The sequence below is a fragment of the Herpailurus yagouaroundi genome, unplaced genomic scaffold, assembly GCF_014898765.1.
Source record: "Herpailurus yagouaroundi ecotype Mexico unplaced genomic scaffold, PumYag 197, whole genome shotgun sequence".
Lineage (NCBI taxonomy): Eukaryota > Metazoa > Chordata > Mammalia > Carnivora > Felidae > Herpailurus > Herpailurus yagouaroundi.
Genome location: NW_024412428.1, coordinates 1,799,007 through 1,811,016, shown reverse-complemented (window position 1 = coordinate 1,811,016; position 12,010 = coordinate 1,799,007). Strand labels below are relative to the sequence as shown.

The 12,010-nt window shown below is 45.4% G+C and overlaps 1 protein-coding gene and 1 long non-coding RNA gene across 5 annotated transcripts in view; one reads left to right on the top strand and one right to left on the bottom strand.

Annotated features, from left to right (window-relative positions):
• The window catches only part of LOC121012729 (uncharacterized), a 29,934-nt gene extending 20,846 nt beyond the window's left edge, over positions 1-9,088 (bottom strand). Inside the window, exons 1-3 of one of the 3 annotated variants that reach the window (XR_005782258.1) lie at positions 8,982-9,088; positions 4,109-4,207; positions 2,468-2,633 (exon numbers count right to left, since the gene is read on the bottom strand). This is a non-coding gene — a long non-coding RNA (uncharacterized LOC121012729). Of the gene's footprint in view, positions 1-2,467; positions 2,634-4,108; positions 4,208-6,537; positions 7,865-8,408; positions 8,728-8,981 lie in introns of those variants that run through there. The other 2 variants (XR_005782257.1, XR_005782256.1) reach the window with 2 other exon arrangements.
• The window catches only part of MICU2 (mitochondrial calcium uptake 2), a 142,795-nt gene continuing 139,525 nt past the window's right edge, over positions 8,741-12,010 (top strand). Inside the window, exon 1 of one of the 2 annotated variants that reach the window (XM_040448014.1) lies at positions 8,741-8,994. In XM_040448014.1, the coding sequence (XP_040303948.1) occupies positions 8,785-8,994 (210 nt within the window). In that variant the 5' untranslated portion in view covers positions 8,741-8,784. Of the gene's footprint in view, positions 8,995-9,210; positions 9,303-12,010 lie in introns of those variants that run through there. The other variant, XM_040448015.1, reaches the window with a different exon arrangement.

Genomic DNA, 12,010 nt, shown 5'->3' with positions numbered 1-12,010 from the left:
CCGACTCCCCTTCACTCATTTTGCCCATCCCCTCACCCCTTCAAACATTTCTGGCAAGTTTCGAACTCAATTAGTTTAAAAGCACAAGTGAATGACACCAAGGCAGTCAGAGGTTCCAGGGGTCAAACTAACACCTTCTTCCCCTAACTGGTGGCTGGAACTGACATAAATAAATATCAGGGCGGTATCGTGGACTTGCAGTCAGAGGTGCCAGACACGCAACTGCCTACGGTCCTCGCCACTGGCCGTGCCCACATAGCTCGTCCTCGCAGGACAGCTGCATGTGAGCAGTGGAGAGCGGCCGACAGCCAGCAGCCCTGCCGCAGCCCTGGAAGAAGCTACGAAGCAGTGCCTGTCCCGGGCAGAAGGCTCCCACCCTCACGATTACTCCAACAATCAGCAACAGGCACAGCGGCCTCGGAAACTTCCATGCCCAGGCTCCGTGCTCACACCCTCCTGATTCCAGACAGGGCTTCCACTCAGACCCTCCTACTGATGGGGAACGGTCCCCCCAGCCCACTCAGCCAGCCCAGCCCTGCAAAACATCTCAAGGTCCTAAAAAGGCCAAGAGGACCTCCAAATCGCCACTACGGCCTGGTGTCCGAGTTCAGGGCTTCGGTGGCACAGGCCACATCTGCCATGTGGCTGCTCCTTAAAGACAGACCTCCAGTGGTCAGGCAGTCCAGAAGCAGCCCTTTAATGCCCCCTGGACTATCTACACACCCAGATCCCCATCCTGAAGCCCACCCCCAAAGAAGACGCTCTTGACTTCACAGATTCAGCTCTACTGGCTCTAATTCGCAACAAGTTCCCCGTCAATGGCAAGAACTACTACTGGCTCTCAAAAGCCACCCAGCTTCTGCACAGCTCATCTTTGTCACCAACCACTTCCTGGCTCGTAGGCTTGTCTCTTAATCTGGAGGCCCACTCTCAACTCCCAACCCCCAAAGGCCGCAGCTAAAGGCTTCACAACTGGGAGAGGTCACTGAGGGCACGCCAGGAAGCAAGCCCGACTGAATACCTCATCCCTCAAGGCCATCTGCATCACCTCGCAGCAAACCAAGCAGGCAGCAGATCACCGACATCCAAGCCATCATTCTGCGTGTGTTCAAGGGGCAGCTCTATCCACCCTGTGAGTGACTGGAGGGTCACCTGTCACACCCTGCCCTTGCCCTCCTTGCCACAGCCCCAACATTTCTCGACGCCTAATGCTCATCACTGTCCCTGGGAGCGCCACCGAACAGTGACCATATCAAAGTATTTGTTCTGAATCCCTGAAGCGCGAAACAAACTCAGGACAACCCAGTCAGTTGGAGAAAGACGCTTCCGAAAGGAACTTAGATTCTGCTGCCGGATGACCAGCCTCCAGCCCTGCCAATGCCCAGGGCACGAATCGCCTTGGGCTGGTGCTGCTGCGAACCGCATAGTCACCCAGGTTCGTGGCCTGAAGACAGAACCAACAGATCTGCTCTTGGGGGAAAGAAAAGCATAATGAAGTTGCAATTTCTAATTTTGTTTGTTTTTTTTTTTTTTAAGAAAGAATGAAAATAGTGACGCTTTTGCACTAACTCAATGCCCTCATATTTTGCACAGTCGAAGACAGGCTAAGATATTCTGGATGTCCTGATGCACATGAATCCATACCACGGACTTGAAATCTTCTATGAAACCGTGGGATCAAGGAACATTTTGCTAGATTTTTTTAGTTCCCGGCCCAGTCTTGCCCTTGCTCACCTGGATATGACACGGCTCTTCTAACTCCTCCAGTCGTCATTTTTTTTTTAATTTTTCTTTCTTTTAGAGAGAGAGAGAATGTGAGAGCATAAATGGGGAAGAGGGACAGAGAGAGACAGAGAGAGAATCTTAAGCAGTGTCTACACTCAGACATGGGGCTCAATACCATGACCCTGGGATCATGACCTGAGATGAAAACCACAGTTGTACATTCAAACAACTAAGCCACCCAGGTGCCCCCTCCAATCATCATCTTTGATTTGCTGGAAACACGTGGTTTACAGTTGAAAGGCAGCAAAGGAGGAAAAAGTATTATTTTCCTTTCTTGGTGACATATGCAGAACTTTCGAGATATTATAACTGACTTGAAAATAATCAAGTTTTGGGGTGCCTGGTGGCTCAGTCGGTTAAGCGTCCAGCTTCAACTCAGGTCATGACCTCACAGTTCATGGGTTCGAGTCCCATGTCAGGCTCTGTGCTGATAGCTCAGAGCCTGGAGCCTGCTTTGGATTCTGTGTCTCTCTCTCTGCCCCTCCCTTGCTCATGCTCTGTCTTTCTGTCTCCTCCCTCTCTTTGTCTCTCTCTCTCTGAAAAATAAATTGACGTTAAAAAAAATTTTATTAAAAAATAAATAAATAAATAATCGAGTTTCCCGAGCATACACAGTCTGTCCCATAAATGTGTTTTCAGATAACATCTTTTTTGCAACTTCAAACGTGGTGCCACCACTCACCCTTAAGTGCACTTCACTATAGCACAGGTCACTCTCCCCATGACGCGGAAGTGTTACGCAGAACAGTCTTCTTCTCGTTGCCTCGTGTCTAACTTCCCGGCATTTCACGCGACCTTTGCGACTTTTTTCCTCAGTGCATTTCTGTGTGTCCATTGGATTACAAACACTATTAAGAAATACAAAACCGAGAAATTGGTATGTAGAGTTTCTTTTAAAGTCATCTTGTAAAAGGCATACTAAAATATTTAGAATAAAATTGTACGAGCTTGAGAATTACTTCACCACAATCTAGTCGGGGGAAATGGCGCAGGTACAGATAAAACAAGATGGGTAACGGGTTGGTAACTGTTCAAGTCAGGGTAGGCATACATGGAGGTTTATCGTGTTATGCTCTCCAGTGTTGTGTATATCTTAAGCTCTTCATGATAAAAAGCTTAAAAAGACACAAGTATCATGATTTCAGTACTTGGTTAATAACACACTCCTTCCCTCCCTTTGAACATTTTTTTATGAGACAGCTTTTTGAGTTTTTACAGTTATTAAAAACTAGCATCTAAATTAACCGAACAGAATGCCAGAACTTTGCATTTCTTTTGTTTGTTTGTTTTTGGGTTTGTTTTTTTTTTTTTGCATTTCTATCTCAGAAAACTTAAACCAAAATTATCCAACTTAATGAGGCCAATCTAATCACATTGATCCCACTAGATATTAACATTTTTAGACAGTGCAAAACATTTATTGCACCTTTAAAAACAAAATTAAATTTTATTTTATAAATACTATTTAATTTTTATCTCATAATTAAAATTTTATTATGAGCTTTTTATTGTTTAATTGTAAATGTGTTGGTTTAAGAAACAAATAAATGTACATAAAGCTTCAAAAAGTTTTAAGCATAAGGGCCACAATCCAATGTGTGAAGACCCCTGCCGGTGACAAAACCCCACAGGGGGAGCTGTTACTTATTTGTCTGTGCATCTCTGAGGTATGGCACTAAGCTTGGCACATATTTCACACTCAATCCAGTTTGCTTAACTTAAAAAAAAAAAAAAAAAAAAAAAGGCCACTCTGGAGTGGCACAGAATGAGAATTTCAGAACTGGAAAAACAAACTGAAACCAAACGCCTCATTCTCCAACAAAGAGAGGTTTGGGAAGGTTAAATCACACAGCTAATGGAAGTACGGTGAAAGAAATGTTTAGGAAGATTGATCTGACATAGATCTATGGGATGCTTCAGAGGAGAAAAAGACTGGAAGCAACCGTGTGTGTTAAGAGGCGACTGCCATCATCAAAGCATGCGGTAATGAGGGTGTAAACTGGGGTGATGGGCAGGGAATGCGAAGCAGAGGAGGATCTGAAAGACATTGAAAATGTACCCTTCGCACTGCTTTTTCACTGTCAGTAAGATTTAATCTTGACCTATTTCTGCACAAGCTGATATCAATCATGATACCCAGATATTTTTACCCATAGCCCCAAACTGCACAAAAAAAGACATAATTAGCAATTCTTTTGACTCATCTAGGGCCTCTGAGAGTGATTCATACCCTTCACTACACAATTATCCACCATAAATATAGTTTAACCTCTGCTTATTCCAAGCAATGGTTCTTTATAATGTCCATCTGTACGTCACTTACTCTTTTGCTGTAGGATTAAGTCCAACCTCTTTATCTTTTGAGATCCTCAGTATTTTTTTTCTCCTCCACCTAAGATAATCAATCTTGACACACGTTATTCTGTAATATGACAGTAAGGAATCTTTCAGAATCGGGATAGCAAGTTTTGGTTTTTTTTCAATTTTTTTAAAGTTTATTTATTTTGAGAGAGACAGAGACAGCATGGGTGGGGAAGGGGCAGAGAAAGAGAGGGAGAGAGAGAGAGAAATCCAAAGCAGGCTCCCCACTGCCAGCGCAGAGCCCAACACTGAGCCCGACACTGAGCTCGAACTCACAAAACCGTGAGATCATGACCCGAGCCAAAACCAAGAGTCGGATGCTTAACCAACTGAGCCACCCAGCAGAGCAAGTTTTATTTATCTTCCCTAAACACGCTAAGATCAAAGATTCATATCAGTTAACCTTGTCTTTTAAAATGGACATACAATAGAGTAAATAAATGTCTTCAATAAGAAAAGCTGGTTGATCTCTTTTGTTCAAGACCAACAACCCAGAGAAAATCAAACTTTTGATTGTAGATGGGAAGGAAAATAATTTAGAGAAGCAGATGGGATAATGGGTGAGAAAGGCCAGGATAAAATCTGGGCAGGCAGAAGGCAATCACTTGGGTAGCGTCTCACATGCAAAGTCTGATCAGGCACTAAGGGGGGGTGGGGGCAGAGATACTGGAAAAGAGGTATAAGCACCCCAAAGACAAACCTGTAGAGGGTCAAGAAAGCTGACAACTGTCCCACATATTGCTGGAAATACTGCAGAACCCCTTGTGGCCCTCAAGCCACTCAGGGTCACCCCCAAACCAGTTCTGCTCCAAACCATGCTAACACACACTGTACCTAGTTTTCTCCCATGCTCACAACCCTACTCCGATCTCTGAGGATCCTATCTATGCAAACCTTTCTCACTTTCCGAGTTCCAGATTAGGCTTCCTCTCTTTCCTAGTTGACCACTGTAGCCAACCACACTCCTCCTCCTTGGTGTTAACAGTCAAATGCCATCTTGCATTGTTTTCAATTCAGGCCTGGCCTCCGGTAAAAGCAAAGTTCCTTGAGAATAGTTTCTCTGTCCTATAACTTATGTCCCTCCTTCAGAAAAAAAGCACAAAGTGAATGAAAAGTGTTCTTTTGGGGGGTGCCTGGGGGGCTCAGCAGGTTAAGCCACCCGACTCTTGATTTCAGCTCAGGTCACGATCCCGTCATGATCTCATAATGATCATGAGTTTGAGCCCCACGTCTCTCGCTCCCTCCTTTTCTGCCCCTCTCCTGCATGTGCACACGCACGCGCTCTCTCTCAAAATAAATAAATAATTTTAAAAAATAATTTTGGAGCTACCAGTGTTTCTATTCTGTTTTTCTCCAATTATCATTTAAAGCAGCATAGATCTTATAGTTTTAGAAGCAGTTCCTTATTTGGGGATCAGTTTATAAACTACGTGGTTGAAAATACATCCCAGCCAAGGATGTATATTTTTCTCTACAGCTGGTGATGAAGAAACGAACAAAGCTGGAGCCTAAAAAGACCAATATAGTCAATGCACTTAGACAAATGTCAACAGCTGCCAGGGAAGATTTCATACTTAGAATGGTTAGTCGGCTAGAAATTGGTTCTATTATAAGAATTTGTTTCCTCTGCAAAAGAAAAGTTTGAATACATTAAATCTTAATGAGAATTCTACAGGCCTGGGCACACAGTACAAAAAAAAAAGGGGGGGGGGGGAACCTAATTACAAAGCACAATTTTCCAAGTACATTCAAAGATTCTCAGCAAAAATAATTTAAATGAATTTTTTGTCTTGGAAAATAAATTATATAGATTTCTGATGTTTGATACTCAATGGAAATAAGCACACCAGAGTTTCATTTCTGCCATCTATTTTTTTCACTTATTCATATATTCATTCACTGAATGTCTAATACATACTGGGCATTGTGCTAGGTGCTGAGGAAACAGAAAAATAAGATAGCCTTGCCCTGGAGGATGTCAAACTGTGGGTCAAATAGAATGTCTTTAAATATGCCCAATGTTCCAATGGGAATACGCAATGGGAATATTTGGGCCTCGGAGCCATGACTAAGTAATAGATGTGGGGTTTCATTACATAGGTGGAGGAGGGGTGCCTGGGTGGCCCAGTCGGTTAAACGTCCGATTTCGGCTCGGGTCATGATATCGCGGTCCGTGAGTTGGAGCCCCGCGTCAGGCTCTGTGCTGACCGCTCAGAGCCTGGAGCCTGTTTCAGATTCTGTGTCTCCCTCTTTCTCTGACCCTCCCCTGTTCATGCTCTCTCTCTCTCTCTCTCTCTGTCTCAAAAATAAATAAATGTTAAAAAAGAATTTTTTTTTTAAATAAAAAAAAATAGGTAGAGGAACAGTGGGAATTAGACAGTATGTATATACCTAACACTACCATTTTAACCATGGTTTCTGGAAACCAAGAGTATAGCGCAAGGTAAGCAGAAGGTAAGGTCTCCGTCAAGCTCATTTATGATCAGAGGGCAGGAATCACCCAGAAGTTGAAGAAGATAAACTGACAGTGTGGTGAGTCTACAACGTGCCGGCCATTTGTGGACTTTCTACAGAATGTCTCATTTCATCCCCCAATGCCAAACCATGGCAGAGTTTACAGTGGAGAAAACCGAGACTCAGAGAAATTAAGTTAATTTGCCCCAAGTCACAGTGATCATCCTGGCACAGCCAGGATTCTGACCGTGTGGTCTGGCTCACAAATCTCGGTGTGATGAGTCTCATCTACCGCCTGCTTGCCTGGGAAGGCGCAGGGAAAGTGGTTTCAGCAGCCGGGGGACAGTGAGGAAGCTCTGACTGCAGATTTGGACAAGCTGGCGAAGGAAAAGGGAGCAGGAACTGAGGGCAGATCGCGACAAAACGACCTGAGAATTCAGTGGTCAAATCAGACTCGCTGTGGCACTTGTTTTTTTGTTGGTTTCACAAACTTCAAGGTGACAGTGACTATGTGGTCGGGACCTTGGCACCATTTTGGCTGCAAGTTACTGCATATCCAAGTAAAGCTTCTACTTGGAACGCTTCAGAGGCTGAAGCAAGCTTATTAAGGAAACGTGCTCTGCAAAGTAAAGACCAAAGAACGGAGGGTCGGAGGCTACGAAACAAAGGCCTCTGCTAAAGGCACGAGCCTCGACTAAATCGTCTCTTCTGACCGTCGCAACAACCAGGACCGAGGCTTTTTGTCCCAAGCCTGCACAGGGGAAAACATCGCTGACGACAGTGACGTCGGGCAGGTGTCCTGATGCATCTGACTTGGTCCCAGGTGGGACGACAGGTATCAAACACTTCACTGGGACAGAATTTAAATTCCACATTCAGCAAATGCTGATTGCCTGAAATAGAGCGGCTCTGTTTGCGAGTTCATTAGAAAATACCCCATCAGGGTGAGCAGGCTGGGAGAGGATATGATGTGGCAAAAACGAAAGAGCAGTCAAGAATACAAGAATAGGGAGGATGAACAAGACAGATGGGGAAGATGCTATTTTTTAGGTTTGCCAGTTTTGCAAGATGAAAGCAGTTCCGGAGACGGACGGTAGCGATGGTTGCCCAACAACGTGAATGTCCCAACACCAATGAAGCGTGTATTTAAAAACGGTTAAGACGGTAGCGCTGTGCGCATTTTGCCACAACTGAAAAAATAAGTTTAGAGTTTGCTTAAGCTATTAAAGTGACATAAGAGAACACGCTCACATTAAAAAGAAAAAAAAAACTTGCTTTAAACACTTTTGTTTAGGGGCGCCTGGGTGGCGCAGTCGGTTAAGCGTCCGACTTCAGCCAGGTCACGATCTCGCGGTCCGTGAGTTCGAGCCCCGCGTCAGGCTCTGGGCTGATGGCTCGGAGCCTGGAGCCTGTTTCCGATTCTGTGTCTCCCTCTCTCTCTGACCCTCCCCTGTTCATGCTCTGTCTCTCTCTGTCCCAAAAATAAATAAAAACGTTGAAAAAAAAATTTTTAAACACTTTTGTTTACTAGAAGCTGAGCGAGCTAATTGATGTTATTTGAAATGGCCCGTGGGAAAGTAACTGCAGCGTCTGTGGATTTCAGAATAATGATACAAGTAGTTTGAAGAAATTCTTCACACGCGTAGGCTCGTGGAATTTAAAACAGATGTAGCGTTAAGGGCTATGCAAGGTTTTTCAGTTACACGCCCCAACTTCTTCGGGGATGGGCTTCCACTGCTAAGCTCAGGCCCATCAGAAAGGCAAACCACACACTCGATCACAGGTATTGTCCGCAGTGCCCGGCTCACCCGTCCGTGCTTTCCCCTCAAGCCCGCAGCGCCCACCAAACAGCGGCTTCTCCCTAGTGAAAGACACGTTTTCCTTCCGAAAACCGTAGGACCTCCCTACACAATAGGGGAGCTATCTCGTTCTCGACGGCGGAGGCCACTTGGGGTTCTGTTCGGACCCCTTTCCAGTTACCCGGCTCCCTCGCACACGCTCCCCTACCGCCGCTCCGAGCTGCGCGGCCGCAGCCGCCCGCGGAAGGCAGGCTCCGGAGGCTGGACCGAGGCCGTGCGGCTCTCGCGAGACCCGTGGTCGCGCGGGAGTTCTCGAGTCGTGCGACGAGGCGGCGGCGGCGGCGGCGGCCCGGGACTCGGTGATGGATGGGGCGCTTCCGCAAAGATGGCGGCGGCTGCGGTAAGAAGCGCTCGGCTGACGGCCTGGGGCGGCCGACTGCGGCGTGGGCTCTCCGCCGGCCGGCGGGCTTTGCCGGGCCCCAGCCCCTTGGCGGCGGCAGTGGCCGGCGTGGCCCTGGCAGGCACAGCAGTGGCATGGTACCACGGCCGCGTGAACGTCGCGGCGCCCGAAGGCAGGCTCACCGTCTTAGCGCAGGTACGGGACCGGTCCTTTTCGCCAACCCCACCAAGCTCCTCCCTCCTCGGACTCCCGGCGGTGGAGAGTGGGGGCTGCCGCGGGCGGCCCCGGCTCCTCTTCCGGAGTCAACGTTAGGGGCGCCGCCGCGGAAGGCCCCGGACGGGTGGGAGGCGCTCCTTTCCAGCCGCGGCCCCCGCCGCGCGCGCCCGAGGGCATCGAGGCCGACGACGGGCCGCTCAGCCCCTGCGGGGGGGAATCCCGCGAAAGCCGCACGGACACCTAAAGCCCGAGACGCGAATAGAGACGATGGGTGTGGGCGTGTCTTGGTTTGTGGATTTCTCACTACACCTGGCCGGCGCTCCCTCCCTTCTTGCTGGTGTTGCTCAGAGGTTCAGGGGGTGTGTTTCCAGGGACTCACCCCACACGTACCTTTGTTAACCTTTGTAACTAAATCCTTTACGACTGGTTCTCTGCGTAGCGTGGTGAAGTTGTCCTAATAGAGGACTTTTTTTTTTTTTTAACCGTAAAAGTGCCAACCATAAAAATTAGCAGGTTGATGATTTCCAGATTTTATCATCACCTCTGGGGAACAGTATTACATGATTATGAACCTTAATCTTCGGTAGACTCTAAGTACTAAGCAAAAGACGTTTCTTCTGAAACCTCCACGTTTAAGGGACAAAGTTCCCTACTTCAGTGTAAAACTGCCCGGTAAAATATTTGAAAAAGTACTACTTCTTAGATATTTTATGTACTTTTAATAAGTTTTAGTGTATGCGTTGCTTTGAAAATTAGAAATCGTATTCTTTGTTAGGTTTACCTTATATCTTTTTTTTAAGGGTCTCTTCTGTTTAAAAAAATTTTTTTAATGTTTATTTATTTTTGTGAGAGAGACAGAGGGAGGCAGTTTGGGGGTGGGCAGAGAGAGAGGGAGACACAGAATCTTAAGCAGGCTCCAGGCTCTGAGCTGTCAGCACAGAGCCCGATGCGGGGCTCAAACTCAGGAACCGTGAGATCACGACTGAGCTACCCACGCACCCCTACATTTTACCTTTCTAATGAAAAACCCAAGGAACGGTCAGATACAAAGAAAGAGAGGAAGACAGGCCGTGTGAATTAAAATTAAGCATTGATAAATGATATTTTGACTTGTATTAAGTTAAGATGCCATATGGATAACAAGTTCAGTAACTTTCCTATCCTCTTACCATTTCTGATCATAGGTGGGAGGATCTGTCTTGTGGTATTTTATGGCATTTTTGTTAGTTCTTCTGGTGCCAAGGATTCAATTTATTATTCATCATTGGTTTCTCTCTATTCTCAGCTCTTTTTTTTTAATTTTTTTAATGTTTATTTTTGACACAGAGACAGAGCTTGAGCAGAAAAGGGGCAGAGAGAAAGAGAGGGAGACAGAATCCTTAACAGGCTGCAGGCTCTGAGCTGTCAGCACAGAGCCCAACGCAGGGCTCGAACTCATGAACTGTGAGATCGTGACCTGAGCTGAAGTCAGATGCTTAACCGACTGAGCCACCCAGGCACCCCTCTCTCTGTTCTCAGTCTCTTATTTCATTCTGTTTGCAACCTTTAGGTTAATCTTACAAAGAATGACTTTTTAACCACATAGCGTACCCTTCTTCAGTAACCATTGGTGCCTCATTCTGCCTAGGATAAAACCCACATTAGAAAATTTTGATACTCAAAGCCCGTTGTGGTAATACTCTAACCCATCACTACTCAGATACACTTCCAGTAAAAGTGATTCACTTCCTTTTTTTTTTTTTTTTAAACATTTATTTATTTTTGAGAGAGACAGAGCATGAGCCCAAGAGGGGCAGAGAGAGAGAGGGAGACACAGAATCCGGAGCAAGTCTCCAGTCTCTGAGCTGTCAGCACAGAGTCTGACACGGGGCTCGAACCCACGAGCCACAAGATCATGATCTGAGCCGAAGTCGAGGCTTAACCAATGAAGCCACCCAGGCACCCCTAAGGTGTACAACTTGATGGTTTTTTTGTACATTGTGAAATGGTCACCGTAACGAGTTAATTAACATACCCATCACCTCACCTAGTTACCATAGAGTATGTGTGTGATGAGAACACTTAAGATTTATCCTAAAACAAATTGTTAATTGCAGTTGCCATAGTGTATGTTAGATCTCTAGGACTTATTCATCTTGTTTAACCGAAACTATTATCCTGTGACCAACATCTTCCCACTTCCCCCAACCTCGGGCAACCACCATTCTCCTCTGTTCTTCTATTCAACTATTTTAGATTTCACATATAAGTGAGACCATGTAGCATTCGTCTTTCTGTACCTGGCTTATTTCACTTAACATATCTTCCATTCTCATCTTTGTTGTTGGGTAGCAAGATTTCCTTTTTCAAGGCTGAATAATATTCCTATGTGTGTGTACATGCACATCGCATCTTTTCCTTTCAGCCATTGATGGACAGTTGGTTATTGTAAATAATGCCGCAATGAATGTGGGAGTGCAGATATGTCTTCACAATACTGATTTCATTTCCTTCAGGTACGTACCCAGAAGTAGTACTGCGGGACCATATGGTAGTTCTGTTTTTAATGTCCTGAGGACCCTCTGTATTGTTTTTCATAATGCCTGTCCCACTTTACTTTCCTAGTCAACAGTGTAGAAGGGTTTTCTTTTCTTCACCTCCTTTTCATGACTTGTTATCTTTTGTCTTTTTGGTAATAGCTATTCTGACAGATGTGAGGTGATACCTTGTAGAAGTTTTGATTTGCATTTTCCTGATGATTCATGATGTTGAGCACCTTTTCATATATATGTTTGTCTTTTGTATGTCTCCAAAAATGTCTGTTCACGTCCTTTGCCCATTTTTTAATCTGGTTATTTTATTTATTTCTATGGTCATTTAGTTTGAGTTCCATTTATATTTTGGTTATTAATGTCTTATCAGATGTATGGTTTGCAAAAATTTTCTCCCATTCTGTAGGTTGTCTTTCAGTCCGTGGTTTCTCTTTGCTCTTTTTTTTTTTTTTTTTTTTTTTTTT